General features: G+C 45.3%; 4 protein-coding genes across 4 annotated transcripts; 3 read left to right on the forward strand and 1 right to left on the reverse strand.

Annotated features, from left to right (window-relative positions):
* Positions 1–3,435: 3,435 nt before the first annotated feature.
* On the forward strand, positions 3,436–4,125 carry LOC306752960 (claudin-34-like; the record flags this gene model as incomplete). Its single annotated transcript, XM_079236793.1, has 1 exon — positions 3,436–4,125. The coding sequence occupies one exon, from the start codon at positions 3,436–3,438 to the stop codon at positions 4,123–4,125; it is 690 nt and encodes a 229-aa protein (XP_079092919.1).
* A 1,655-nt stretch (positions 4,126–5,780) lies between these two features.
* On the reverse strand, positions 5,781–7,852 carry sumo1 (small ubiquitin like modifier 1; the record flags this gene model as incomplete). Its single annotated transcript, XM_079237006.1, has 5 exons — positions 5,781–5,943; positions 6,517–6,588; positions 6,729–6,806; positions 7,364–7,438; positions 7,841–7,852. 5 exons carry the CDS (start codon positions 7,850–7,852, stop codon positions 5,875–5,877), a joined length of 306 nt encoding a protein of 101 aa, XP_079093132.1. The 3' UTR covers positions 5,781–5,874.
* Positions 7,853–8,756: 904 nt separating this feature from the next.
* map3k2 (mitogen-activated protein kinase kinase kinase 2) lies at positions 8,757–14,347 on the forward strand. Its single transcript, XM_079236987.1, has 17 exons — positions 8,757–8,765; positions 10,219–10,291; positions 10,702–10,820; positions 10,904–10,944; positions 11,018–11,117; positions 11,203–11,316; positions 11,439–11,535; positions 11,692–11,822; positions 11,918–11,997; positions 12,213–12,277; positions 12,461–12,553; positions 12,644–12,868; positions 12,950–13,098; positions 13,187–13,318; positions 13,401–13,530; positions 13,719–13,896; positions 13,978–14,347. Exons 2-17 carry the CDS (start codon positions 10,237–10,239, stop codon positions 14,195–14,197), a joined length of 1,929 nt encoding a protein of 642 aa, XP_079093113.1. The 5' UTR covers positions 8,757–8,765; positions 10,219–10,236; the 3' UTR covers positions 14,198–14,347.
* A 7,405-nt stretch (positions 14,348–21,752) lies between these two features.
* On the forward strand, positions 21,753–27,205 carry cyp27a2 (cytochrome P450 family 27 subfamily A member 2; the record flags this gene model as incomplete). Its single annotated transcript, XM_079236794.1, has 9 exons — positions 21,753–21,950; positions 22,397–22,587; positions 22,672–22,871; positions 22,941–23,138; positions 23,231–23,394; positions 24,238–24,404; positions 24,852–24,933; positions 25,033–25,254; positions 25,399–27,205. 9 exons carry the CDS (start codon positions 21,753–21,755, stop codon positions 25,513–25,515), a joined length of 1,539 nt encoding a protein of 512 aa, XP_079092920.1. The 3' UTR covers positions 25,516–27,205.
* Positions 27,206–27,329: the final 124 nt, after the last annotated feature.

The following is a 27,329-nucleotide window of genomic DNA, read 5'->3' on the forward strand; positions in this document are numbered from 1 at the left end:
TTCTTCGAGGCCCAATCTTTGCACGATGACGAGACCAGAGCAGACTGTTGTGTCGCTGCTTGTTGTTCTTCTGCTTTAACGGTTTAATAAACTAGACTTGCGAGGAAAGTTCCTGACGTTCCCGTGAACAACAAAAGGCTCATAGCCACGTGACAAATTTATTTTATTGCAAAAAACTAAAGATTCAATGTCGGCTTTTCATTCCTTCTGCGCCAGAAACTCTTAATATAAATATGAAGTTACTAAATGTAGATTTAGTCCAGAGACAGTTGTTTATCTATTATTATCCCAAAGTCGACGTACTGGAGGTTTTCTGATGTTTCATTACTTTTATATTACACTTTGCAGGCGTTTAGCACCGTTTAATACTCAATGACCGTTATCTGACAGTGTTCCTGGTCTTTATTATTTGTGTATTTAAGTTGCATCAGGTTTGTAATGAATTACCAGCAGGTGTGTTTAAGTTGTATCTTGGCGATATTGCTTAGTAATTTATTGATAGCCTTTTGGAAGACTTCTACGGGGAATTTATTTTCACCGGTGACGTATTTTTTTTAGTTTTCTAAGGAAATGAAAAGAAGAGTTTGCTTCCTGTTTAACTTCCTGTCAGATGTTAAGTTAGACTCCTGCTTCACAGCATCTCTCTAAAGGTCCATGAGCACGACCTCACGGAGCGACATCTTTAATTTATGCGAGAATATCCGGATAAACGTGTTCAAGACCATGTTGGCTTCTTCCAGCAGGACTTGTTTTCTATTCAATAATGCGCCTGCAGCGTTCACTGCCTGTGACCTTGCAGGTTCTCCTGTGACCTTGCAGGTTCTCCTGTGACCTTGCAGGTTCTCCTGTGACCTTGCAGGTTCTCCTGTGACCTTGCAGGTTCTCCTTCACACGTCATCACCAGCGGACTCTTGGTGTTTCTGTGGAGGCGAGTCTGAAAGTGAGCACTTGACTCTCTGGTTTGACTCTTCCATATTTATGAAGACGTGCCTGCTGTCGCCTCCCAGCACTGACGCTCATGAACTGGAGTGGGCGTGGCCTGGACACACACACACACACACACACACACACACACACGCACACACACACACACACCCCCACATGTATGCAGTGCACTCTTTCACCTACGCAGCAATAAAATGATAAAAGCTGGGAGATCTTTGTTTTTTTAATGATGTCTCATAAGGCCGCTCTCTTTTATATTATTTTACTGGAACATCTCCGCGCTGCTTTTCTTAAAACACGTGATTTTCTTTACAGGTGCACACAAGTCCTTTATGGACCCTCACACTTGTCTTTGACAGCATCCCTGCAGCACATCTTCATCATCCGCTCCCGACACTCCCTCCTATTTGTTTTGGCTGTGAATAGATTTCTTTATGTAATATGTTTCTGCCAGGTTTCTCTCAGTCTGACAGCGTCTGCCCCAGAATCAAGAAAACCACCGAATTTGTATTTTCATTTATTTTAGGAGTGGAAAGCTCGATATGAAGTGTTTACGACAGCGTGGGTCTGGCTGGGACGTGTTTAGTCTTTGGATCTCCTCTCCTTCTTCTTCCAGAGGAGACTCCATCGCGCTTTACGCTCCGCTAAAGACGGAGAAGCAAATAACAAGTTTGAGCTCCTTTAAGATTTATTTCAACAAACGGGCGATTGTGATGGGAGGAAAAAAAAATGCAGATTTTCTTTTGATGCATTGTGGGTTTGAATATTCACAATTGAATTAAAATGGTCAAAAAACACTGATGGTGTCCGGAAGGTTGACCTGAAGCAACATTATTATCTTGAGTTCATTGCCACGCCTTCAGTTTACGGTCCGGTGCAACCTTTGCAACGTAGTTTATAATGTTTATAATGTTTATAGTGTTTATTGTGTTTATTGCGTTTATAGCTTTGGTCGGGCAGGAGGGAGGCGGGGAGATTATTCCCAGATCTTCTGGGAACAAAACAAGATAAAAGAGATAAGCTATCACTCACCAGCACACATTAACATTGATGTTCTATTAAATACATATACACTCTTGAATAAAGTTTTTCTTCGGTTCTATATAGATATATGGATGTATATCTATATATTCATAATCATGTGAAATACAGATGCAGAAGGCGTTTCCTGCGATGACGCATCAGGAGTCCTTCAGGACGACGTGAACAGAATGACTGTGGGGACTGAAGCCCATAACCTCCTGTGTGTTGAGAGCTGAGTGACGGAAAATAAAGAAAAAGGATTTAAATGTATAATTCTGGCATCATCATTCAGTGATGTTTTATTCATCTGTTAGTTGTTCTTGTTGTCTTTAAGTTGAATTGATCTGTTGGTGGTTTGGAGATTATTTCATTTTCGTATTGGCAAGAATTGACCTGAAGTCCACCTGTTTTATGTATTTTTCAAACTTAGATATCATATCCTATTCTATTTTTTTACCTGTCCTTTGACAAATGAACCTGAACTTGAAAAGCAGATGCTAATTTAGTAATATATTTACATTATATTGTCAAATTAAAAGAAGACCTGGTGACCCATTAAATTACTATATATAAGATAAGATATAATATATTAAACAAACAAACAAAGCAACTTCTTTGTTCATCTTTAAACACATTTGTTAATTTACATTTGACTCTTTGTAACTAGATTATTAATACATTTCTAAAATAAATCACATGTCAAATCTGCAAATAATAATAGATATTAATATAGATATAATAATAGATAATGATAGATAATAATAGATATAAGTGAGTATCATCTGCATAACAATGAAGGTTTATGGGGTGTTTTCTGATAATATTGGATAAAACTGAAAATCCTCAAATAAACTATTTTCATAAAGTCATAACTGCTTTGCGACTTCCTCAAGGATCCGAGAGGAAGTTAGAGATCGTCTAGTTAGCCGACACCTGTGGGTCAAGCGGGGGTTAATTAAGTTACTCTGACATTGTAATAAGTGCAATAAAGTAAAGTATATGAAACTGTGTCTCCTCCATTTAATCATTTACAGTTTCACAGCCTGACTGTGTGTGGAGGTTATAGCTTATCATAGCATGTAGTACCAAGAGGAAGCGACTCCACAAGGTTTGCAGCCTGATCTAGTCGAGTTGGTGGAGGAGGCTCAGCTCCACAAAGCAGCACTCAGGTACGTGACACGATGAAGATGAAGATGAAGATGAAACATCTGATTTACCTAACGGAGAATAATTACTGCCATATATTCCAAGATGACAGGGAAGTCACCTGTGAAGCTTCAATACTGAACGCTCTCCTGATACAACAAACTAACCAGGACTCCAGACTCCAGACCGTCACATCGTGTGTTGAGCTCTTCTTCCTCCGTGAACACCTGTCTGTGTTTGTGTCCTCTCAGAGGAGCTGCAGGTGACCAGGTGACCAGGTGTCAGCAGCATCAGAAGCGTTTCTCCATCGCCTCCACCGCCATGACCTACCTGGCTCACGGCGGCCGTGCCCAGCTCGGAGCCCTGTGGCTGGGCTGCGTGGGCTGGACGCTCACCGCCGTGGCGCTGGGCCTCATCCAGTGGAGGGTGTGGCTGGTTTCGGACAGGGAGGCCATCAGCTCCGGGGTGGCCTGGGTGGGCGTGTGGCGGGCCTGCTTCAACAGCCACACCCACGTGACCCCCGGCTTTGGGGTCATGCACTGCGAGCCCATCGGCCTGACCGAGGCCTTCACTCCGCCGGAGATCGCGGCCGGGCAGGTCCTCATGCTGCTGTCTCTGCTGGCGGGGCTGAGCGGGAACGCCGGCGGCGTCTACGCCTTGAGGAGCGTCTACTTCGGGGCGGAGAGGAGCTCCTCCGTCCGCCTGGCCTTCGTCACTACCGGCGCTCTGTGCCTGCTGGCCGCCGCCATGTCGCTCGTCCCGCTCCTGTGGAACCTGAGCTCGGTGGCGACCAACCAGACCATCGGCTTCCCTCCCGAGTTCAAAATGCCCCCGGCTCCAGAGTCCCAGCACGCGGGCTCGGGCATCGGGGTCGGGATGGTGGGGACGGTGCTCATGGCGGTCTCCGGGGTCATCTTCTGCACCTACAGGTTACCGGCGAGGTCACGGCACCTGGACTCGGCATCACCTGAGAGAGACAACCCGGCGTTTGAGTCTCACGAACACTTGTGAACCCGTTTGCTGGTTCAAGCTCATGAGGAAATCATCCAAATGACTTTACAATAGCTTCATTTGCAAACTGAGATTGAGAATGTTTGTAAATCAGCTTCTGGTTTTATCTTTTCAGCTCATTGTTTAGTGACTCTTCTCATTCTGTGCTCTGCAAACACTTCATGCTTCAGACCTGATCACTACTTGTTTAGCTACGATGTGGATCCATAGATCAATAAACTATCTCACAGTGATCTTAAATGAATCAACTAGCATCTGGAGCTGTTGCATTCAGACACGTTTACATTCCTTCAACTGAAACTTTACAATGAATGGAAGAATAAAAAGAACACGGCGGTATTTTCTTAAATATTTTATTCAAAAAAAAAAACGCAACAAGCTCATCTCCAGAGTTTCAAACCATCTGTATCAATGTTCCTCTCGTGATGAACGGTCCCTCCGCCTCACTGGGATCAGCGCGGCTCAGATCACAGCCCGTCCTGTGAGGAGTTCACCGGCGCACCGAAGATGAGCACCAGTCGCTCCGGGTGGGAAAACCCTTCACTTCCACTTCCACGGACGCCTCTGAGACACGGCGACAAGTGAATGTAATGCGTCACTTAATGGAGAAAAGGATGCTTGCTTTTTGAAAGTAGCTTCCTGCAATGTTTCTGGATGCTGGAAACAGAACGCGGGGTCGCTGAGGTTCCCCTCAACACTGCGGTGTGTGTGTGTGTGTGTGTGTGTGTGAGAGAAAGAACCTCCTGGAGGAACCTCACACAGCTCAGAGGGAGAGATTCTTTCCAAAAACACAAAGAAAAGCTTAAAAGCAGCGCTGACAGCTCAGCAGAACACGTCGCTGCTCCTGGAGGAACATTCAGAGTTCAAAACCACGCATCACTGCCAGCGAGCAAAAGAATATTTATATATATTTATATATATCGTTACAGAATCAACCCCTCGTATATAAATAAAAGACGGCACTGCAGATACATATCATTCAAACACTCTAATACTGAACACAACATGTACAGGTAAAGCACAGATATCATTTAAATGTGTTTTTGAAATCTCAAACATCACCGCATCGGGTCCATTATTATCATCATTTACAATTTAATGAAGGGTGCCGTTCCTCTGAAATGCAACACAGAGGGAACCAAAGGGGCTGATGGGTAATCCGGCTGAATGTCCTGAAGTTTGGACAGAAGATGTGGAGCGAACGACACGACGCGTCTTTGACACCCGGCTCTGAGCCAGAAAGGAACAGGAGAGCAGCTCCGTCCTGGAGGAGAGCCAGAGGAGCACGCCGGGGTTTTTGATGCCGGTCAAACGCAGATTTAAAGGAACAGTGCATCCAAATCTCTATTTGCTCAGCAGCAGCTTTGCTTCACCTCAAACTTAAGAGGCCAGAAGGTCCTCGAGTGTCTCTAAAAGTCTAATAATTGCTTCTTAAATCATCTTTCAAAGCCAAAACATTTCCAAAAAAATCCCCAAATGCACCAAACCAAGTGGCACAGCATGACTGCACACCGCCACTCTCAAATTTGAATTATTTTAAACGACTGGTTATTACAATCGTTTCCAAAACGGCACGCAGAGCAAATTGCTAACTTCTAGAAGACAAATAAGGAAATATTAAACTTGCATACATGGAAGCCCTGATAAGAGTCGGTTTTGATCCAGATGGTTTGAAAGTGAACAAAAATACGTACATACATACAAAATCAAATACAAAATAAGAAAAATAAATGTAGAAATGCGGGAAGTTTAATCCTTTCGAAGTCCTCCAGTCTGTTCTTGATAGACCTCGATGACGTCCTCGTCCTCCATCCCCAGCTGACGTTATGAAAACAGCCAAAAACACAACATGTTATGCCTCTCAATCTTCTTCATGACAAATAGTTCCTGGGATTTCATTTTGTGTATTACTTATATCAAATTACATCTGCAGAATTGCAATATATAATATATATAATAATATATTTCACAGCTGTTTGATTGTTTTAGACCAAAAAACCTTTTTAAAAGCAAATGAAGGTGTAAAAGTCTCACATCTCTTGCAAAGTGTCTGAGCTGTGGTTTGTTTAGCTGCATGCGTGTTGCTACTGAATATAAGTACTATTTATATTCTTTTAAAATGTATAGCATGTGGAGAGAAGTACTTTAGAAATAGATTTTCTTATCGTGCAGTTGAGAATATCACAAATGAAAGAAAGACATAAAGCTCCTCGTGATCATAAGACAGCAGAGTAATCCGGAGAGACGTGAAACCTTGGATTGGTTAAAAAACAAAGGAGGTAAATGTCTAAAGAACTAACTTGTAAGTCGTTACAGAGACACACGACCATCTGGATCAATAGTTTCAGCAAAAGGCTGACGGGACGCTCAAGTCAGGAGAGACCGCTTTACCTCTTTGGGAGTTTGGTTGTCTGCGATTCTCTGTCCTTCGAACAGAAACCGTAGCGTGCTCGCTGGAACGCCCTTTAAGACACAAAACAACGCCAATCTGAAACAACGGCCTCTCGTGCTGCTGGAGCTGATCTGACATCTTTAAAAAAAAAGTTAGCCAGTGAACCCCAGACTCAAAATCCAGTTAAAAGATATTTGAAAAGACCAAAGACCTGTCTCTGGCTGTACGACTCCTTCAGCTTCTTCAGATGCGTCGTCATTTTAACCTTAAAGTGGATTTCACTGCTGTCCTGCAGGCAGAGAGAGAGACATTACGATGAGAAGCAGCGCAATAGTTTATGTGGCTACAAGGTAACAACATTACTGGAAAAAAGAAAGACAACAACACACAGGACATTATGCAGTTTAAATACTTTAGTTTCAGACGCTCTGAAAGGACTCTTACAGCTCTCCTAACATCTGTTAAGGATTAACTTCTCCAAAGCAACACACACGTTTTCCTTCAAGTGCATGATCAAAAGTATTCTGTGGAGAAGACATCACCGTTCATTTCAGTTTGCATTCAGAACGTTTCTTAATGAAGATTACATTATATCACATAAAAAAACAATACAGCATAAATAGTTTCTCTGAACTTACTCTGGAAACATAACACTATTTTAAATTGCACAAGTAAGCAACTCTAACACACACACACACACACACGTATATATATATATATATATATATATATATATATATATATATATATTGAGTGATTGTGTGCAGCCTTCACACAACAACAACAACAACAACAACACGTGTGTTCAGAGTTACATAGCTCTGTTATTAGAGCATTCCTACACACCTGACCGATCACTTTTAACTTGATGTACTCTCCATCCTTCTTATCGCCCCCGTCTTGGCTGGATGGTTTTGTCTCCTACAACAACAACAACAACAAATAAACAAACAGTTAAACGACACACACACACACACACACACACACACACACACACACACACACACACACACACACACACACACACACATTACAAATAGGCCTTTCGGCTTGTGTTACAACACTGCTGCTCGCATATAGGAAAGTTTGGGCCTCAACATTCCGGTATCGATTACTGTTTTATAGCTGCACTTTGTACATAAGCCGTAAAGCTGAACAGCTCTGGGACCAGAGTTCTCTGGGCCTGAAGCTGCACGAGCTAACCGTTAGCATGCCGTTGGTTGGACCAGATACGAGGAAGCAGCCACGCGAACACTAATCTGCCTTTTTGTCCCTCGTGGGCAGCCTTAGATCAATACAGACTCTCTGTAGTTCATTCCTCACCGTATCTGACATGTTTCTCCTCAGTTTGAGCCGTTAGAGTGATGGACAATAGATGCAACTGGCGCTAGCTTTCGGTTGCAGCTCTAGCTCGATGTTGTGAGAATTATCAATTTCCGCTGGAAGTGGCGTAGGGAATAGTTTCCTTCAAAATAAGTCAAGGAAGTATATTTTGTACAACACTTCTTTAACCTGAAGCATTGATATCTGAATATTCCTTATATTCCATATGCTGCTGTAAATAATATAAAGCTAAAATATTATCTTAAAAGATGAAAAATATGGGTGAGGCATACGTGAGACATTTGTTTTATTTTGTCGACAAAATATGTCCACTTCCGGTACAAAACAGGATTTTGTTACTGTTTTTGTTACTGTTTTTGTATTGCCTATTGGCTTATTCATAATGCTTGTTTTGAACTTGTTTCTTTTTACTATGTCTCTTGTTTGCACAATATTCATTATATCCCCTCCGCTGCTGTAAATAATATAAAGATACAGGATTAATTAATCTTTAAAGAGGAGATACGTGAGACATTTGTTTTATTTTGTCAGCAAAATATGTCCACTTCCGGTATCCCCCTGTTTAACGCCCGTTAGCTTGACGCGACCGGGGGGACAACAGCGAGCGGAGCTACCGTCAACCAGGCTCGCGAAGCGCAAACAAATGGACGCTGTCGGTTAACTTTCGCTCTTTTGTTCCCACACACACGCACTCGGGGACACTTTCGTCGGGTGAAGCGTCCATCTTGTCGTCTCTCCGCCTGCAGAGACCCAGCGGGCTGCACTGACCCCCGTCGGGCCTCGTCGTCGTGGCCCCGCAGGACTCGAGTGAAAGTTGGGAGCGGAGTGCCAAACTTCTGCTTCCTCTCCGCGGGGCCCGGGGCTCCTGTCACCGGCCCTGTGGACTCGTGCGACCCGCCACCAGGTAGGGGGACGAAGACATAAGCCGCCCGCTCCAGATGTGTCGTAAACGTCGTTTTATTTGTGGCTTTTTTTTACGGCATTAGCTTAGCTTGACAACTTCCTGATCTCTCTGCTAGCGAGAAGCTCTTCGCTCCTTCCGTCAGCCAGATCTGCTTTCTCCTGTTGGGTGTCGATTATATATCGATTATATCACAACCCGCTGAATCATTCCGCCGGGACGTTGTGGTTTACGGTAGGCTCGGAGGGGCACATTAGGCTAGCAACAGTTGTTAGGGGCTTTTAGCATGCGGGGCTGCTCAGCGACGCTAGCGAGTTGAATTAAAGCTAACGTTAGTTATCCAGCACAGGAGGCCATAACGCACAATACTACCGCTATACTGCTATAATACTGCTATAATACTGCTATAATACTGCTATAATACTGCCTTAATACTTCCATTAAACTGTCATGATAATAATAGAGCCATACTACTGTCATAATAATAATACTGCTATAATACTGTCATAATAATACTGCCTTAATACTGTAATAATACTAATAATAATACTGCCATAATACTCCCTTAATACATCCATAATACTGTTATGATAATAATAGAGCCATACTACTGTCACAATAATAACTGTCATAATGCTGTAATAATACTAACATAATACTGTCATGATAATAATAGTAGAGCCATACTACTGTCATAATAATACTGCTTTAATACTTTCATAATACGGTCATGATAATAGTAATAATACTGTCATAATAATAATAATGACATAATATTTCTATTATGCTGCCATGATAATAATAATAATAGAGCCATACTACTTTCATAATAATACTTCCATAATACTGTCATAACAATAATATTAGTCATAATACTAATACTAAGAGGGCCATAATACTGTCATAATAATAATAATAATAATAATAATAATAATAATAGTGTCATAGTAATACAGATAATAATAGCGCTATAATAGTGGGATCGGGGATGTTAGCTCACTGGCTAGCCAACTTGTCACATAATACTTACATTATTATTATATTATACATATATTGCAAAGGACGTTATTCGTTAACAAATGTTTATGCTATGGAAATGTTTAGTCATAGCCAACTGTCATTAATTGGGTGGAATTGCAAAGAAGGAAAATCAGTGATGATCGTAGACTCATAATCATAATATCATTAATCTGTCATCAGCACTGGTTAACACACCAGTTAACCCTCCAGTTTCATGTCCCACTATGATGCAAGTCAATCTCACAAACACCAATAAAACAACTTCAATCCTGAGCAGCATTGGAGGATGTGCTGCAGTGACCGTGATGCGATGTTTACATACACCAGCCCTGTGAGAGCCTCGCCGTGTGCAGATCAGCTGATCCGCCGCTGCTTCAGGCTCCGACTTGTGGCTCGATCAGCTGTCAGGATTCATGTTGTCCTTCTGCTGTTGCAGGAGAAAGGAATCCCTTTGATGGGAGAATCCTCTTTCCTGGCCTCCTGGGTCAATCGCCGTGCCATGATGATGGGTATGTGTGTGTGTGTGTGTGTGTGTGTGTGTGTGTGTGTGTGTGTGTGTGTGTGTGTGTGTGTGTGTGTAGATACTCTTACTTTTAGCCAGCTTTGTCTTTCGTCAAAGCTTCAACCTTAAAGAATGTTTCTTCTCCCTGATTAACGTGTTCTTGCTGCCGATCTTGAAAGAAAACAAGAGGATTGCAAATATTTTTTCTGTCTTGAAATGTAAAATAAATTGCGATAGAGCTGCAGAAAGTATTGTGCAATGAAGAATACTTTTCATACTTGTGTTACTCACAGTTTACATCAAATCCAAAGTATTTACTGTTAACTAAACTGTCATTGAAAAGCACAAAAAAGCTTTTTCCTTTTTGTTTTTGCGAGTATAATCCGTTTAATAAACGGCCCCCTCGTCCGCCCTCAGATGAGCAGGAGGCGCTGAACTCGATCATGCAGGACTTGGCCGAACTGCACCGCTCTAGCCGTCCTGCCATGGTCCTGTCCGACCTGGGCAAACCCAAAGCCTCCTCGCCCAAGAACCAGGTAACCAGCAGCAATGTCAACAACAACAACACACGAGACGACAACATGTGTTCTCATTCATCCGACGTTGTGTCTTCCAACAGAACGACGTCAGAGTGAAGTTCGAGTTCAAAGGGGAGAAGAGGTGAGTGTCACCACTTTAACGTCGTCAGCGCCGACCTGCAGCCGTGACCTCTGACCTTTCTTCTTCTCTGTAGGATCTTACAGTTCCCTCGCCCTGTGACGCTGGACGACCTGAAGGCCAAAGCTAGAGTGGCGTTCGGGCAGACGATGGACCTTCACTACACCAACAACGAGGTCAGAAGCCGCCGCAGGCCGCGATTCTATTGAATTACTTTTGAATCATTGATATCAACACCAAAGTTGTTGTTTCTTCCTGCAGCTGGTGATTCCACTGACCACTCAGGACGACCTGGACAAGGCCGTGGAGCTGCTGGATCGCAGCGTTCACATGAAGAGCCTGAAGATCCTCCTGGTGCTGCAGGTCTCCTCCCAGGTCTGTGTGTAGGACAAAGAAAACACATAAACCAAGTTAACTTTACGTCTGACGCTGTGTTTTTACCTTTTATTTAGAGGCTATCTTAGCATGCAATGTAAAACTGCCTTCTCTCTCTGCAGAACTCTTCCTCCAGCATGGACCTCTTGGCGTCCCACGAGGTGCTGGACAACACAGGCTTCCGGGTCGCTGACAAGAAGAGCATGCTGGCTCTGATAGGTGACTCATGTCTCACGCTCAGACTCAAGCCGAGTAGATCTAAGTGGAGATTCACAGACGTGAAGCAAACTCAAATGATCTAATGAATGCTACGTCACCCGCTGACCATTTCACACAAGCTCATCCATTATATATTAATACCTAACTATTCCTCAGGCTCCCATTCCACGGACCGCAGCTCCCCTCCTCCAGGTTACATTCCCGACGCGCTGCAGCAGGTGGCGAGGAACGGCTCCTTCACCAGCATCAACAGCGAGGGGGAGTTCATCCCGGAGAGCATGGACCAGGTGGGTCCACTTCCAGCTCTTCACACACAGAAAGAACCCGTTGGTCTGGTTTCAGGTGAAGAGTTATAGAACGTGAGTTTCTTTCTTTTCCTCAGATGCTGGACCCGCTGTCTATGAGCAGTCCAGAAAACTCTGCGTCTGGAAGCTGTCCCTCTTTAGACAGCCCACTGGACAGGTCAGCACCTCAGACATATTTATACAGTTTAATACTTCAAAGAAGTCGCTGTTGTGTTCAGAGATGAGATCTGTTGAGTATTACGTATCTGCAGATCAGGTTACTTGTATTCTCCGACATGATAAAGCTCCTGAATGCACACCCAGTCTAAAGTAAACTCTATATTTTATATATATTATTATATATATTAATATGCTTTCTTGCTTGTTGTGCAGCGACTATCCAAAGTCCAGGATGCCGCGAGCGCAGAGCTACCCAGACAACCACCAGGACTTTCCAGGTAAAAGTTTGAAACATTTTAATTAGTTATGAACGACAAAGTGTGAACACTGAAACGTTCGCTTTCCCTCATGCATTATGTTACACACGGAGAAAAGCTGACTCCACACTAAACAATCACAAGTCAAATGGCGTAACATTCCTCCTCCTCCTCTTCCTCCTCCTCTTCCTCCTCCTCCTCTAGAGTATGACATCCCGGTGTTTGAGAAGTCGGGGAAAGGTGGAACGTACCCTCGGCGATACGGCATTCCCTTCGGTCTTCAGGACTACAGTGACGGTGGGTTATTCTCCTGAAGGCCGCCTGAAGAAGTGAGGTGTATGAATCCATGTTCGTAACCCTGGTTGTCCTCTTCCTCTTCCTCGGCAGGGAGGAAGACCTTCCCTCGCGCTCGGCGAACGCAGGTCCACGGCTTCCGCTCGCCGGTGAGCTTCAGCCCGACCGAGCAGTCGCCCAGCACCAGCAGCGGCAGCAGCGTCTTCACGCCCGACCTGGAGGAGGCCCCGGGGCCCGGCAGGAGGCCGCGGCGGGGCAGCGACATCGAGCCCACCGCCCCGACCCTGTCCGTCATGGACATCAGCCCGCCCAGCCGCTGTGAGTCGCGTGTGCATTTGACCGGTGAGCGCAACATGCACGTCAGCTGTCGTTTATCTGATGATGTCATCGTGTGCTCAGCTCCACGCGCGCCGACCAACTGGCGGCTGGGAAAGCTTCTGGGTCAAGGCGCCTTCGGACGGGTTTTCCTCTGCTATGACGCCGACACCGGGCGGGAGCTGGCGGTCAAGCAGGTCCAGTTTGACCCGGAGAGTCCGGAGACCAGCAAGGTGAGAGACGTAGGACGGCTTCTTCTCCGCTAGCTGCACGCATGCACGTGAATAACGGTAAAAAGACGCTTCTTCTCCGGGCCTTCAGGAGGTGAGCGCGTTGGAGTGTGAAATCCAGCTGCTGAAGAATTTGTGCCACGAGCGGATCGTGCAGTACTACGGCTGCCTGCGGGACACGATGGAGCGGACGCTCTCCATCTTCATGGAGTACATGCCCGGCGTGAGTTCACATGCATGCGGCTTTAAAGCAGCGGCGGCTTCTGACCTGCGTGTTCACACTGCTGTGGTCTTGTGGTTTGAAGGGCTCCATCAAGGACCAGCTGAAGTCGTACGGCGCGCTGACGGAAAACGTGACGCGCCGCTACACCCGGCAGATCCTGGAGGGGGTTTCCTACCTGCACAGCAACATGATCGTCCACAGGGACATCAAAGGTGAGCGGCTTCATTTGATTGAGCTAAACACTCAACAAAGTCACGACTTTGCTGTCCTGGCTCCTCAATGGTGGAACGAGCTCCCCATTGACTTCAGGACAGCAGGAAGTCTCTTCCGTCGTGAACTAAAAACACGACTACGATGAAATGAAATGTAAAGAGGCGGCTGGTGACTCTGTCTGCTTCAGGGGCCAACATCCTTCGGGACTCGGTGGGCAACGTGAAGCTGGGCGACTTCGGGGCCAGCCGGCGGCTGCAGACCATCTGTCTGTCGGGAACCGGCATCATGTCGGTGACCGGCACCCCCTACTGGATGAGTCCGGAAGTGATCAGCGGCGAGGGCTACGGCAGGAAGGCGGACATCTGGTGAGACCGACCCCCACACCTCGTTAACTCAGAGTCCGCTTGTTCTGTTCGGCGCTTCAACGCGTGTTGTTTCCCTTTCAGGAGCGTCGGCTGCACCGTCGTGGAGATGCTGACGCAGCGCCCCCCGTGGGCGGAGTTTGAGGCTATGGCGGCCATCTTTAAGATCGCCACCCAGCCCACCAACCCGGTGCTGCCCGCCCACGTGTCGGACCACTGCAGAGACTTCCTCAAGCGGATCTTTGTAGAGACTAAGCAGCGGCCGTCTGCAGACGAGCTACTGAGGCACATCTTTGTACATTAACCCCCGAACCGCCAGATACGGCCTTACCTGAAGGGGCCGCTCTGACTCCGCCCCTCCATGCTGAAACTATACGGACCAGGAGGAGCTGGAAGAAGGCGGGGCGTGCCGGCGTGCGGGGCGTACGAGCTCCTCAGTTCTCTGTTTGTACGAGACTGCCATAGACATGAATTTATATTTTATTTGTCTCCGCAACTTGCACCTTAATTTCTGAACCAACGAGGGGCGGAGTGGCGAAAAGCGACTCTTTGAAAACCTCTTTTTACGTTTGTACGGTTCCTCTCTCTTCGTGCGGTTGGGAGTGGGACGGCGTCGGTGTCGCTGGACCTACAAGGAGGTGACGCCGGACTCTCGTGGACCTGGACCCCCATCTCGCTGACCCGACCCCAGAATGTAGTCTCCTGCCAAAACCCAGAGGGCCGCGAGGACCTGGGCCCGCTGCTATAGACGAACCTAAACCCCCGACGCAGAGGACACTCCCCGAAAACAGTTTCCACTCACCTGCCCTCATCCCGCCTCCTCTTCACTGTCTCCTCCTCTTCCTCCTCCATCTTTGTTCTTCGCCGTGTGCCTTTTCTGTTTTTTAAGCGCAGTGTAGGAGTGAGTCTTGAGTTCCTCTCAGTGTTGCTTTTGCCTCCCGGATAAACTGCCTTTGCACCGTTCGCCCCCAAATCCACCGGATTAATGTCCGCTTCTGCCTTTTCTATAAGGGGACACCTGAGCCGGGTCTCACCTGGTCTGACCGGGTCTCACCTGGTCTCACCTGGTCTGACCGGGTCTCACCTGGTCTGTAACTGGCCGCGCTGGTTTCATAGAGAGGCGCTGCTGCAATGAATCAGCTGACTGGCACTCGGACGGGATTGGCTGGTTCTCCTGCTTCGGCCTTTAGAGGCGGGGCCTCCTTTCCTCCGCTTCCTTCTCACTGATCCGATTGGTGGAGCTCTCGTCAGGTGGAAAAGCCGTGGGGACGTTTTCCGTTTGGGTGGAAACTCGTCGACTTTGAAATCCGGTCCGTTTATGTAGAGATTCTGTAAAAGAAAAAACATGCGAGAACTGAACCGACATAGAAGCACTGAATCAAACGCAGCTCAAGATATTACAAATTCATCTTATTATCGATCAATTCACCATTCAGACATTTTAAGACAAAAAGAAATCGGCATTCAAAAGGTACATTTAATATCTTTAGACGATTAATCAAGAAAAACTATTAAAATACGAATGATATTAATAAAAAGTTGGGTTTCTCATCAGAAGAGAAAAGGTTTTCAGACTCGTTCTGCGTCACTTCATTACTGAAGCAGGAGGGGGCGTGGCCGCAAGGGGCGTGGCCACAAGCTCACAGCTGATTGGCCGGTCCGGCTGCATGACGCTGTCCGTCAAAGGGCGATGAGCTCGTCTCCCCACAGGTACATTTACAGGTGACTCATCACAGACACTCCTGACATCAGACTCTCACGTTTACAGCATCTCACAGCGTCGGCCCTTTGTTGTTGTTGTTGTTGTTGTTGTTGTTGTTGTTGTCGTCGTTAAATCAGATGTGAACTCGTCACTTTAGCCGAACCACAAACGCTCCGCTTCCTCACCGTCTGTCTGTCGTCATTCTGCGCTGCAGCAGGATCAACGACTCGTTCTGCTCCGAGGTTGTGAAACGTTATAAATGAATAAATATATAAATATTAGTTTCGGCTGCAGAAACCAAACATTCAGCTGGAAGAAATAATCGGCTCTGAATCTTGTAAAATGACCTTCTTAAAGGTGCAATCAGTCCTTTTTTTTTACCGGCACAGAAACAAAGCGCTCGGACCCGCTGACATCCCATCATGCACTTGGTTCTCTCAAACCTCTCCGCGTACTGAAGCTGCAATTACTTCACGAGATGTATATTTCTACTCTCACCTCTGAGTGTTTACGGTACGACTCCTGGAGGGTTCGGCTTGACGCTACTTGAACTCTATAATAATATTACACACGTTTCCTGGAAAGAAGTCTCTTGGTACGGTGACATTCTAGGGAAATGGAGTTCTCCGCTGGTTTAAAACCTGCGACTAATGAAGTCGTGATTCAACAAATACAGAGAATAAAGTCTCCAATAATAATATTTTAATCTAATCTTGTAAGAACATTCCTATCCTGCTCATAATTCTTTCCAGGAAACGTTCTCTGAAATGATTAAGAAACTATTTTTGGGTCTTAATCTAATTCCTAATTCCCTAATCAAGCGAATGACGTGTTTGTTGTTGTAGTTCCCTGCAGCGGCCACTAGATGCTAGTAAAGAGAGAAGCTACTGATTGCACCTATTTTTAAAAACGTTCAGCGACCTTTTCTTTGCACATTTTAAAGACTATTTTTTTATTTTTACAGTGTTATTGTGAGCGGATGTGAGTGAGCGGATGTGAGTGAGTGTGTGTTTGTGTGTGTGTGTGTGTGAGAGAGTAAGTGTGTGTGAGAGAGGAAACTCGATACAAGAATGTAATGTCTTCTTTTTTTTTTTTTACCGTCGGATGGCCTCGTTCACCACCGTGGATTAACTCCTCGGTGGAAGTATTTGTCACCTGCAAATGCCAAGATACACCTGTAGTTCTCTCTTTAGTGTCTAAAGCCACTGCTGCCACTCCTGTGTGTGTGTGTGTGTGTGTGTGTGTGTGTGTGTGTGTGTGTGTGTGTGTGTGTGTGTGTGTGTGTGTGTGTGTGTGTGTGTGTGTGTGTGTGTGTGTGTGTGTGTGTGTAAACGTGCATTTACTGCAATTTGTGATATTTGGACACTGCGCCCAAAATGCCTTGAGCATTCTGACTGTAGGAGGGGAGAACATTCAAATAATGATAATTAAAAAAATAGAAATAATGTACAAATGTATAAAACTAAAATGTACCCTTTTTTTAAATAAGCAAAGTCCACTTATATCCCACATGTTTGGTCTCTGTGTATTGTTAAAGAAGCCATGTTTATAATTCTAATTGGTTTGTGACCAATACGCCTGTTTATATCAGATCTGTATATCAGTGGTACGCATAATTTTTTAATATATATTTTTTATTTTACTTTTTTTTAAATGGGAGATTTTATGCATGGTTGGGTCTTAAGAGACGCAGCGGTGCCGTTGAATGTTGCTGTTTTCTGGCAAAATTCTGGAGTATTGCGACAGCTCTGTGTTCATAATTACAACAATTATGACAACGAAAAACAATAAAGATATTTATTTCACTTTTTTTGTGATTGTGTGTTTTTTGTATGAAGCAAAATGTGTCATCTGAATTTTAAAGCCATTTTATAAATAGAAGACTCATTAGTTATGTTGAGATTTGTATACATTATATACAATTAAATATATAAAAATAACATTCAAGGGAATAAAATACCTTGAAAACCTCATTTCAATGTATATTACCCCAGCCGTGCATTTTATACCTGGAAATTCTGTGCCGTCTGATATCGTTTACATACATACGTGCATGAGGGGATGCGGCGTCATTAACGGACAATGCATGTAGTTCATCAACATTTAGTTATGACAAAACAATCCAACAAAACTGCGGCACTAAAGCACTGCACACTCAAGAACACGAGCCACAATCCGAAGGAACGATATGACCGTAAAGGTCGGGTTATAAGCCGCTACTTCCTTCGGGGGTTGACCCCGCTGAGAGAAAGGCGTCATCAGTAAAACCGCCAGCAAGTCCGTTTCTCCTCCTTCAGCCACGAGTGTTAAAAAAACTAACAATGGCTTAACTTCTTTGACTACTACTGAGTTCTGCTAGCAGCTAGCTAGCTTTCTGTTGACAGAAGTCACGCTGGCCCACTGACCAATCACACGTCATACCAATACATGTAGTGTATTTGTGAAAAACAATTAAATTATAAAATAGCTATAACTTTGATTATTTTTAGGTCAGCAGTGAAGGCCCACCACTGCTGTACCCATATTCTCTTTTTTGCTTGTCTTTTGCGCTTTCATGTAACTTCGTATGACCCAGAGAAGATGAACAAAATATTATTTGGTTTTATTTTGAAACTTTGATCACCGGAAGTGTGAATGTGCCAGATTTTGTCAAACTTTCTTTTTGTGACCGCGTTTATTATCATCATTTGGCTACGCTGCCCTCTGGTGGATAAAAACGTGTAACTACACGTGTGTTGTACATTAAAATGCTGTGTTGGTAACACCATATTCAGAAAGCGAGGTTTTACGCCCTCTAGCGGCCATGGTTAGTCACTACAGTTGGATGGATCAAGTTAGCGGAATTGCCTATAAGCAATACTTCCTTTTATTTCCTTCAAAATAAAACGTATATTTAATACGGTTGTTTCATTCGTAATATTTAACGGCGCAGTCAAAGAGAGAGATAGAGAGAGAGAGAGAGAGAGAGAGGAAGATGAAAACGTATTCAGCACTATTTCATATCTAATTAGTCTAACATTTCGTTTTCTTGTATTTAAATGAGTGGGCGTGGTCATGTTTGTTTTGCCGGTCGGCCGGTTTTCATCATGGCGGCCGAGTGAAAGACATCTCATTTTACAGCTAAACAGTTCACGAAAACATGTTTCTACATTTGAGGCGAGAAATAATACATAAAGTAACAGAATATCAATTAATTTGAGATCAACACTGCCTAGTTTGACTGTTGGATTGACGTCAGCAATCTTCGATCAAAGTGGTAGTAGATTAAAATAATGAGATTAGCGCCCTCTGGCGGCCACAGTCTATAACTACTACAGAATCAGAATCAGAATCAGAAACCGTTTATTGCCAAGGAATGTTTGCACAGACGAGGAATTTAGTTGGGCGGAAGGTGCATACATTAGACATTAGACATTAGACGAGACAAACAACAATCAACGACAGCAACAGTGCAAAAAGTCTAAATAAGATAAGGATAAAGTGCTCAGACAACAGATAACATTAATTTAAGTGTATGTTAAAGTGACGTGTGTGTTTAAGTTAAAGTTAAGTGTATGTATTAAGTGTATTAAAGGTTAAGTGTATGTGGCATGTTAAAGTGACGTGTGCGTTTAAGTTAGAGTTAAAGTTAAGTGTTTGAATTAAGTGTATTAAAGTTAAGTGTATGTGGCATGTTAAAGTGACGTGTGCGTTAAAGTTAAAGTTAAGTGTATGTATTAAGTGTATTAAAGTTAAGTGAATGTGGCATGTTAAAGTGACGTGTGCGTTTAAGTTAAAGTTAAAGTTAAGTGTATGTGGCATGAGTGTTTAAATATGAATTGTGCAGTGGAGTGACCGGTAGGAGGAGAGAAAGGAATACAAATAAAAATAAAAATAAATGGTCCGAAAAAATGGTCCGTGAATAGTCCTGTGATAGTCAGTCAGTGGTATCAAGTTTGACAAATTAGATACAAGCAATACGTCCGGTTCAATCATTCAAAATAAAAGCTCAATTGGTGTAATTTTAAGAATAAAAAAAAAGATAATAAATTATAGGATAACTCCCATGTGAGCAGATTTCATGTTTATATGAAGCAGTTTATAGTTTCTATACAATAATCAAAATACTGTAGTGACACTCCCCGACCACTAGATGTCACTATTACACCGTAGATCATTTCAATGAGCTTTTTGATCCAAATAACTTAGTTACACGATTTGTATTCGACAAACACTTTTACAACGTGCATTCTGTTGTTAAAGTTTTCAACACATTCATTTTAATATGATTAAATAAAGAAAAAATAGGTATAATATTAGCTTTTTTGTTAATTTTGATAGTTTCTTTTGTTTTATTCTGTCGCGTTCGCTTAATAACGTGCGTGAAACAGACTGTGTAGTAAAGCCGACATGTTTATTCCGAGCTCACCCCGCGTCTCACCCCGCACACATTCACTCCCTCGTCTTATTGGTCTCCGGCCTGCTGTTATAGAGCTGTTGTGAGTAACATTGAACAGTCCCACATATCATTTTATTCTAATCTATGTGTGTTGTTCTGCACCTTTTACCTCGTCACATTCCTTGTATGTGACGAGGTGCACTTGGCAAATACACGATTCTGGTTCATGTTCACCACTCAAAGACACTTGGACAGTTCTCCTAGTAAATGTTGTGAAAATGAAGTCACATTCTCCAGCACAATGAATCGTTTGTTACAAAATCAGTTGCCGGAAACCTCCCACAGGGGGAGGTACTGTAAGTTCTACCAAAATAAAAGTCCCTGAGACCGACATAAGGAAGACGTCCTGACGCACAGACTCCATCATGGGCTCCTCGGCGGCAGCAGCCCGAGCCCTGCGGCTCCATGCGCGCTGCGCCCGGGCCGGTCCGGAGCGGCCTCACGCGGCCCGGAGGAACCTGAACGTCCAGGCGACCAGTGCGGCGAGGAAGCCGAAGAGCATCGATGACCTGCCCGGTCCCAGCCTGACCACCACCCTGTACTGGTTGTTCGTGAAAGGATACGCGGACAAGAGCCACTTACTGCAGGTACAGCGCGTCCAGAGCTCCTCTGTTCACCATGAAAGAAAAGATTTACTCATTTGATCTACTAAACAATTCGTTGGATTAAACTGAAGTTTATTATTTTAATTAGATCTTAAATAAAGATTAGATAAAAGGTTTTGAGAGAGATGTTCTAATATTTACACTTCAAGGTTCAAGGTTTTTATTTGTCCATTTGTTTGCGCAGGACTCTCCGGGTCAACCGTTTTGGAAGAAATACAAATAAGAAAAAACACACTATATAGGAAAGAGAACAAATATAAAACATGAGAACACTATTCAAAATATATACGAAATATGAACACTGTACATACTGCGGTATATATATATGTGCAAAGGTGGTCGTATATACAAGGAGGTTATTAGATACAGTTTGTTTTATTTTTATTACAGTGGTAAATCAATAAATAGGTTAGTCATGAGTGCTGTTCCTATTCACAGTTTTGTTTTGCCATCAGTCTGACTGAGGCAGGAAGAAGCTGTTGTAGAAACGTGTTCTAGGTGATGATGCTGCTGCTCTGCTGTCAGGATGTACCTCAGTGTTTGTGTCTGAGCAGAGTGAGCTGGAGGAGGAGGGAGTCTCTGATGATTCCCTCTGCTCTTTTCCCACAGCGCTGCACATGCAGAGAGTCATGGAGGGACGTTGTGTCCCTCCATGACTCTCTGCAGTCTTCATGACTCTTTAGAGCCTTCCTCTCTGCCTGTGTGTTCCATTCCAGACAGTGAGGATGCTCTCTATCAGTCCTCTGTAGTTCAGGGTGAGAGGTGATGGTTCAGACCAGCTTTCCTGAGCAGCCTGTGAAGTGAAGCCTTTGCTGGGCTTTCTTCACTGTGGTGTTGAGAGTCCAGCTCAGGTCAGATGTAACCTGCAGCCAGGAGTCTCCACCTCAGTCCCTTTGATGACAAGAGGCTGTAGAGGGGAGGGTTCTTCCTGAAGTCCAGGGTTATTTCTTTGGTCTTGTCAGAGTTGAGGATGAGGTCGTTCTCCTCTCCGTAGACCAGAGTGGTGTTTATCTGGGTCCTGTACCCTGACTCGTCGTCCCCCTTGATGAGCCCCAGGATGGTGGTGTCATCTGCGTATTTGATGAGGATGGTGTTGTCCTGGGTGGAGACAGTCATGGTGAAGAGTTGTGGGCTGAGGCAGCAGTCCTGTGGGGATCCTGTGCTGACTGTGAGCTCAGCAGACACCCGTCTTCCCATCCTCACCCCCTGTGGTCTTTCTGTCAGGAAGTCCAGAATCCAGTTGCAGGTGGAGGTTGGGACGCCACGGTCTGACAGCTTCTCCATCAGTTCGCCCGGGCGGATTGTGTTGAAGGTATAACTGTAGTCCAGGAAAAGCATCCTGGCATACGTTGTGCTGCTCTCCAGGTGTTGCAGAGTGTGTGTAGAGCTGTTGCTACCCTAACAGAGTGTGTGTAGAGCTGTTCCCTACCTGACTTACCCCCAGGACCAGGTCCCACAGCCTTGTGGGGGTTCACCTTCTTCAAACCCTTCAGTACTATATTTGTAGGTTACAGTGTTTATTGACATTTAGAGTATTTAGTATTTTGAGGACTATTTCCCCAGAAACTTCAACAGGAAACAGTAACTGTGTTACGACAATATAAATATATATAAATCACCTGATTGTGCTGTTGTGGATAATGACTTTAGACTGACCTTGCAGGATGTTTGCATTCGTCTCTTGTTACTATACACAGTATACATATACTTGAAACTGAATCCACACTGAATTCTCCCCGCTGGTCTTTCTTCTCTCAGGGTGTGCAGAAGAGCCTCTACGGACCCATCTGGCGCTCCAAGTTCGGCCCGTTTGACATCGTCAACGTGGCGGCGCCGGAACTCGTGGCTCAGGTGATCCAGCAGGAGGGCCGCTACCCGTCCAGAGCCGAGCTGCCTCACTGGAAGGAGTACCGGGACCTGCGAGGCCAGGCCTACGGGCTGCACTTGGAGTGAGTGGACCGGAGTGTTCCGTCGGTCTGAAAGGAGGCGTTCCCCTCTGGCCTGTGATCTGAAGACGCTCTTTACCTTTGCAGCTCGGGGCCGGAGTGGTCCCGCATGCGCAGCGCCCTGAACCCCAAGATGCTGAAGCTGCGGGAGGCGTGGGCCTACGCGCCCATCGTCCAGCAGGTGGTCGGGGATCTGCTGCGCCGCGTCGAGCTCCTGCGGAGCCGCAGCCGGGACCGGGCCACCGTCTCCGATATAACTGCCGAGCTCTACAAGTTTGGCTTTGAAGGTGGGAGGTTGTTTGAATGTAGGTCATTTGAGGTGGAGGTCGGGTTGTGATTCCTTTCACCTCCTGCAGGTATCTCCTCCATCTTGTTTGAGACCAGGTTGGGCTGCCTGCAAGACGAGATTCCCCCGGACACGCTGCGCTTCATCACCGCCGTCGACGACATGCTGACGCTGTCCGAGACCGTGGTCATCTTGCCCCGCTGGAGCCGCGGCGTGCTCCCCCACTGGAGCCGCTTCGTTCAGGCCTGGGACGACCTGTACGGCGTAGGTATGCAGCAGAGGAGCGACCGCAGGGGCAGGGCACGCTGCGGGGGTTCAAATGCACGTTAGGAAAGAGCTGTTTGTGTTTGCGTCTGGCAGCGCGGGACCTCATCGACAGGAGGATCGCCGAAATTGAAGCTCAGGTGTCCAGCGGCGAGCCGGTGGAGGGCATGTACCTGACCTACCTGCTGTCCTCTGACAGGCTGACCAGAGCCGAGGTCTACATCAGCGTCACCGAGCTGCTGCTGGGGGGCGTCGACACGGTGAGCAGCTGGTGTCATGCATGCTGATGTTTGTGATGTCATGCATGCTGATGTTTGTGATGTCATGCATGCTGATGTTTGTGATGTCATGCATGCTGATGTTTGTGATGTCATGCATGCTGATGTTTGTGATGTCGTACATGCTGATGTTTGTGATGTCGTACATGCTGATGTTTGTGATGTCATGCATGCTGATGTTTGTGATGTCATGCATGCTGATGTTTGTGATGTCATGCATGCTGATGTTTGTGATGTCATGCATGCTGATGTTTGGGCTGCAGAAGAGAGATCTGCAGGCCTTCAGTCAATCAGGGGTTCATGAAGCATGTACGTTGTGTACATTGTGTGCGTTGTGTGACGTCTGGAGGAGCTTCAGGAGAACAGAACCCAGATCTCCTGGTTGGCCCTGAAGGCACACGTCGAACACAGAGGAGTTAAAGCTGAACATTCTGTCTCAGTGGAAAAGGTTCCAGCTCTAACTGGAGGGAATCCAGACCTGCAACAACAAAAACAGGTTCTGGTTTTCCTGCTGCAACCCGGAGCCTGTTGGGCGGCATTCCCAGGACGGGTTGAGGCTTGTTGGTGTCGTGTTCGCTGGAGGTCAAAAGGTGGAGATCGGAGTCGGGACATTTCTGACATTGTTTGACTAGAAATGACAGAACTGTCTCAGATCATCGACCACGCAGGGAAAATACAATATCTCACTGTTAGAGAGTTATTCATTCATAAATGCCCGAGCAGAGAAAGCAGCAGAGATGGACTTTGTATTTAAAACACAGACAAGATAAAGCACGTCTCATGTGTTGAGCCGCTCAGCCGGACCCTAACCTCTGCCTCCCCCAGACCTCCAACACCCTGGCCTGGGCGCTGTACCGCCTGGCTCAGGACCGGCGGGCTCAGGACCGGCTGCACCGGGAGGTGAGCGCCGTGTGTCCCGACGGGCGAGAGCCGACCATGGAGGACCTGAGCAGGATGCCGTACCTGAAGGCCGTCATCAAGGAGACGCTCCGGTGAGCCGACTCCTGAGCTCCTCTCACAGAATGCATCATTAAGCATCATAAAGCATAATAAAGCATAATAATGCAGCATAAAGCAGCATAAAGCAGCATAATGCAGAATAATGCAGAATAAAGCATCATAATGCATCATAATACATAATTGAAGCATCATAATGCATCATAAAGCATCATTATGCATCAGAGAGGTGGGAGGAGCTCCGGCCTCCCTTCATATTGAGATACTTCTGGACAATAATCTGTTTTAAATGCAGAACTTTGTACTTTAAATGTAAAAAATATCATGTAAATAGTATTCTTACCTCCACTGAACCAACTGTCATCAGTTTATATTTTAAATATTACATCTCATATTGTACAGATTACATCTCATATTGTACAGATTAATCTCATATTGTACAGATTAATCTCATACTGACCTGCAGCTTGTGTCCCCGGCAGCCTTTACCCCGTGGTGCCTGGAAACGGACGCTTCATCTCCGAGGCCGAGGTGGTCGTGAGCGACTACTGGTTCCCGAAGCGGGTATGAGAGCCGCCGCCGCACCTTCACAGGTGACCGCGGGACGCGCCCTTCAGCGCCCTTCAGCGCCCTTCAGCGCCCTTCAACTCTTTTTCTTTGCAGACTCAGTTCCACCTGTGTCACTACGCCACCTGCCACGACGAAGACCAGTTCCTGGACGCCGAGCTCTTCGTCCCGGAGCGCTGGCTCGGAGCCGACGGCGGCCGCGCGGCGCCCGGCTCCTACCGCCACCACCCGTACAGCTTCATCCCCTTCGGCGTGGGCGTGCGGGCCTGCGTGGGGAAGAGGGTGGCGGAGATGGAGATGTTCTTCGCTCTGTCCCGGGTGAGGGAAGCTTTGAGGCAGCCGCACAACAAAGTCACTTTAAAATCTCATACGCAGGGTTCCTGCGGTCATGGAGAACCCTGCGTATGAAAGAGAAGGAGAACACTGAAGCATCCGTGTCCTTAATGTGGTGTCGTCTCACAGCTCATGCAGCACTACGAGGTCCAGCCTGAACCCGGCGCTCCGGTCGTGGAGCCGAAAACTCGAACCCTGCTCGTCCCGGCGAAGCCCATCAACCTGCGCTTCCTGCCCCGAGTCTGATGCCCAACTGTCTCCTTCTTTTAGACGCAGGTCCAGCTGAACGTGTTGAGCTGCAGAGCTCTGCTTGTGTTCCAGCAGCAATGTTGAGGAATAAACGTAGAGATCTGCACACAGCAGATCCAATAACAGCTAGAATGTAAATGTCAGGCGGATACGAACAGGACATTCAATAACCGGCCATGTATCTGTGGATGTATTTTTATTCTATTTTATCACATTTTATAATGTTTAAAACAAAAGCCTCCTGTGGACAGGTGTTGAAAATTAGCATTTTATATATTCTATATACACTTAACACAGTGCAGCTGTTTTTTTGTGCATAGATGTAAGCTATGCGTTTGAATGCTGACTCCGTTCCGGATCCGCCCAGGAGGTATCATAGGCTCCGGAACGGATCCGCAAAACGGGTCCGGATCGGAGGCTAGATGCACAGCGGGACGGATCCGGAACGGATGCACGTCGAAGATCCGGACCAGATCCGGAACGGCTCCGGGTCAAAGATTCAGACCAGATACGGCCCATATCCGCTCATATTTAATTTGGACCCGTTCATAAAGCGGCTCATTTGGCCCGGATCCTCCATTACTCAAAATAACTACAGAAAAATCTCATAGCTAACCAACATATATTTAAAATGCATCAATGGAAAAAAGAAATGCAACCATAAATGATATCAAAAACAGTTTTTTATGAAAGGACAAACAATTATTTTTCGACGTGTACAGTTATCAACTAATAATGATTGAGACAACTAGTTCTTGAAAGGTTTCATGTTGTATGTACAGATATTACCCTAATAGAACAATTTGTACCTTTTAATATAACTAACTTAATAGAACCCAGTGGACATGGTTACATGGTTAACAGCAATCGCTATTGGAGAACCAACAAGTCTCTGTGTAACTGGTTGAAGATTATTATTCCATTCACAACAGTGAAAAAAAACAAGATTGGCGTCTGCAACTCGAAGAGCAGCAAGAATTAGCTGAAAATAATATGGGGTTTAGTTTAAACTTCACACGATTCATTTTCAGCCCAAAATGTGCATATCTTTCATTCTGAAAATATTCAACCTGACTGCACAAACACATTAGGTTTGTTCAGTGGGGGATATTTCCAGCACGCCGGAGTCTTTGACACCATCTGGCTGAAGGACTTTTCCCCATTCACCCCTTTCCAATGGATGGTCTTCCCAACGTCATCGCTGAACATGCGGGCGAGGATGTTCCATGTCACCGTTTTGTATCATGTCCAATGGTTGCCAGGAGGAAATCTAAAATGGATCAAAAAAATACTATTAATATCTGATACTTTACAGAATGTTTTCGAAAACGAAAGTGTTAATGACATACAATAGTTCAAATAAAAGATACATTTTAATCCGATTTGCTTGAGATGCTTAAAACAAAAAAACTCACCACACTCTTCTTTAGCTGAAAGTTGGAGGGATCTTTGAAAAGGTCCACTTCCTCCACTGAGGTAAAGGAACCGGGTCTCCAGTCACTTCGACTTCTTGGCCAGTTGAGTGTTGCTTACTGGCGAGATTGTCAACTTTGACCATCAATTGGTCAAGCTGCTGCTTCATGTCATGATAAGCTCATCATATGAACTTGAGCAGCTGTTAAAAAATATTAGAATAAGGTTAAAAAATAATTTGGACAACCGATTTCACTTAAAATATGGAAACATCAAGTTTTATACAATTCCAGTAATGCAATCCTAATAATCATATTCGCTTGGATTCAATGTGGCAGTGTGTATTGTAATATACGTGGTATACAATTAACAATTGTTAACGTTTTAAAAAGTGAAAT

The sequence above is a fragment of the Taurulus bubalis genome (assembly GCF_910589615.1).
Source record: "Taurulus bubalis genome assembly, chromosome: 21".
Taxonomy (NCBI): Eukaryota; Metazoa; Chordata; class Actinopteri; order Perciformes; family Cottidae; genus Taurulus; species Taurulus bubalis.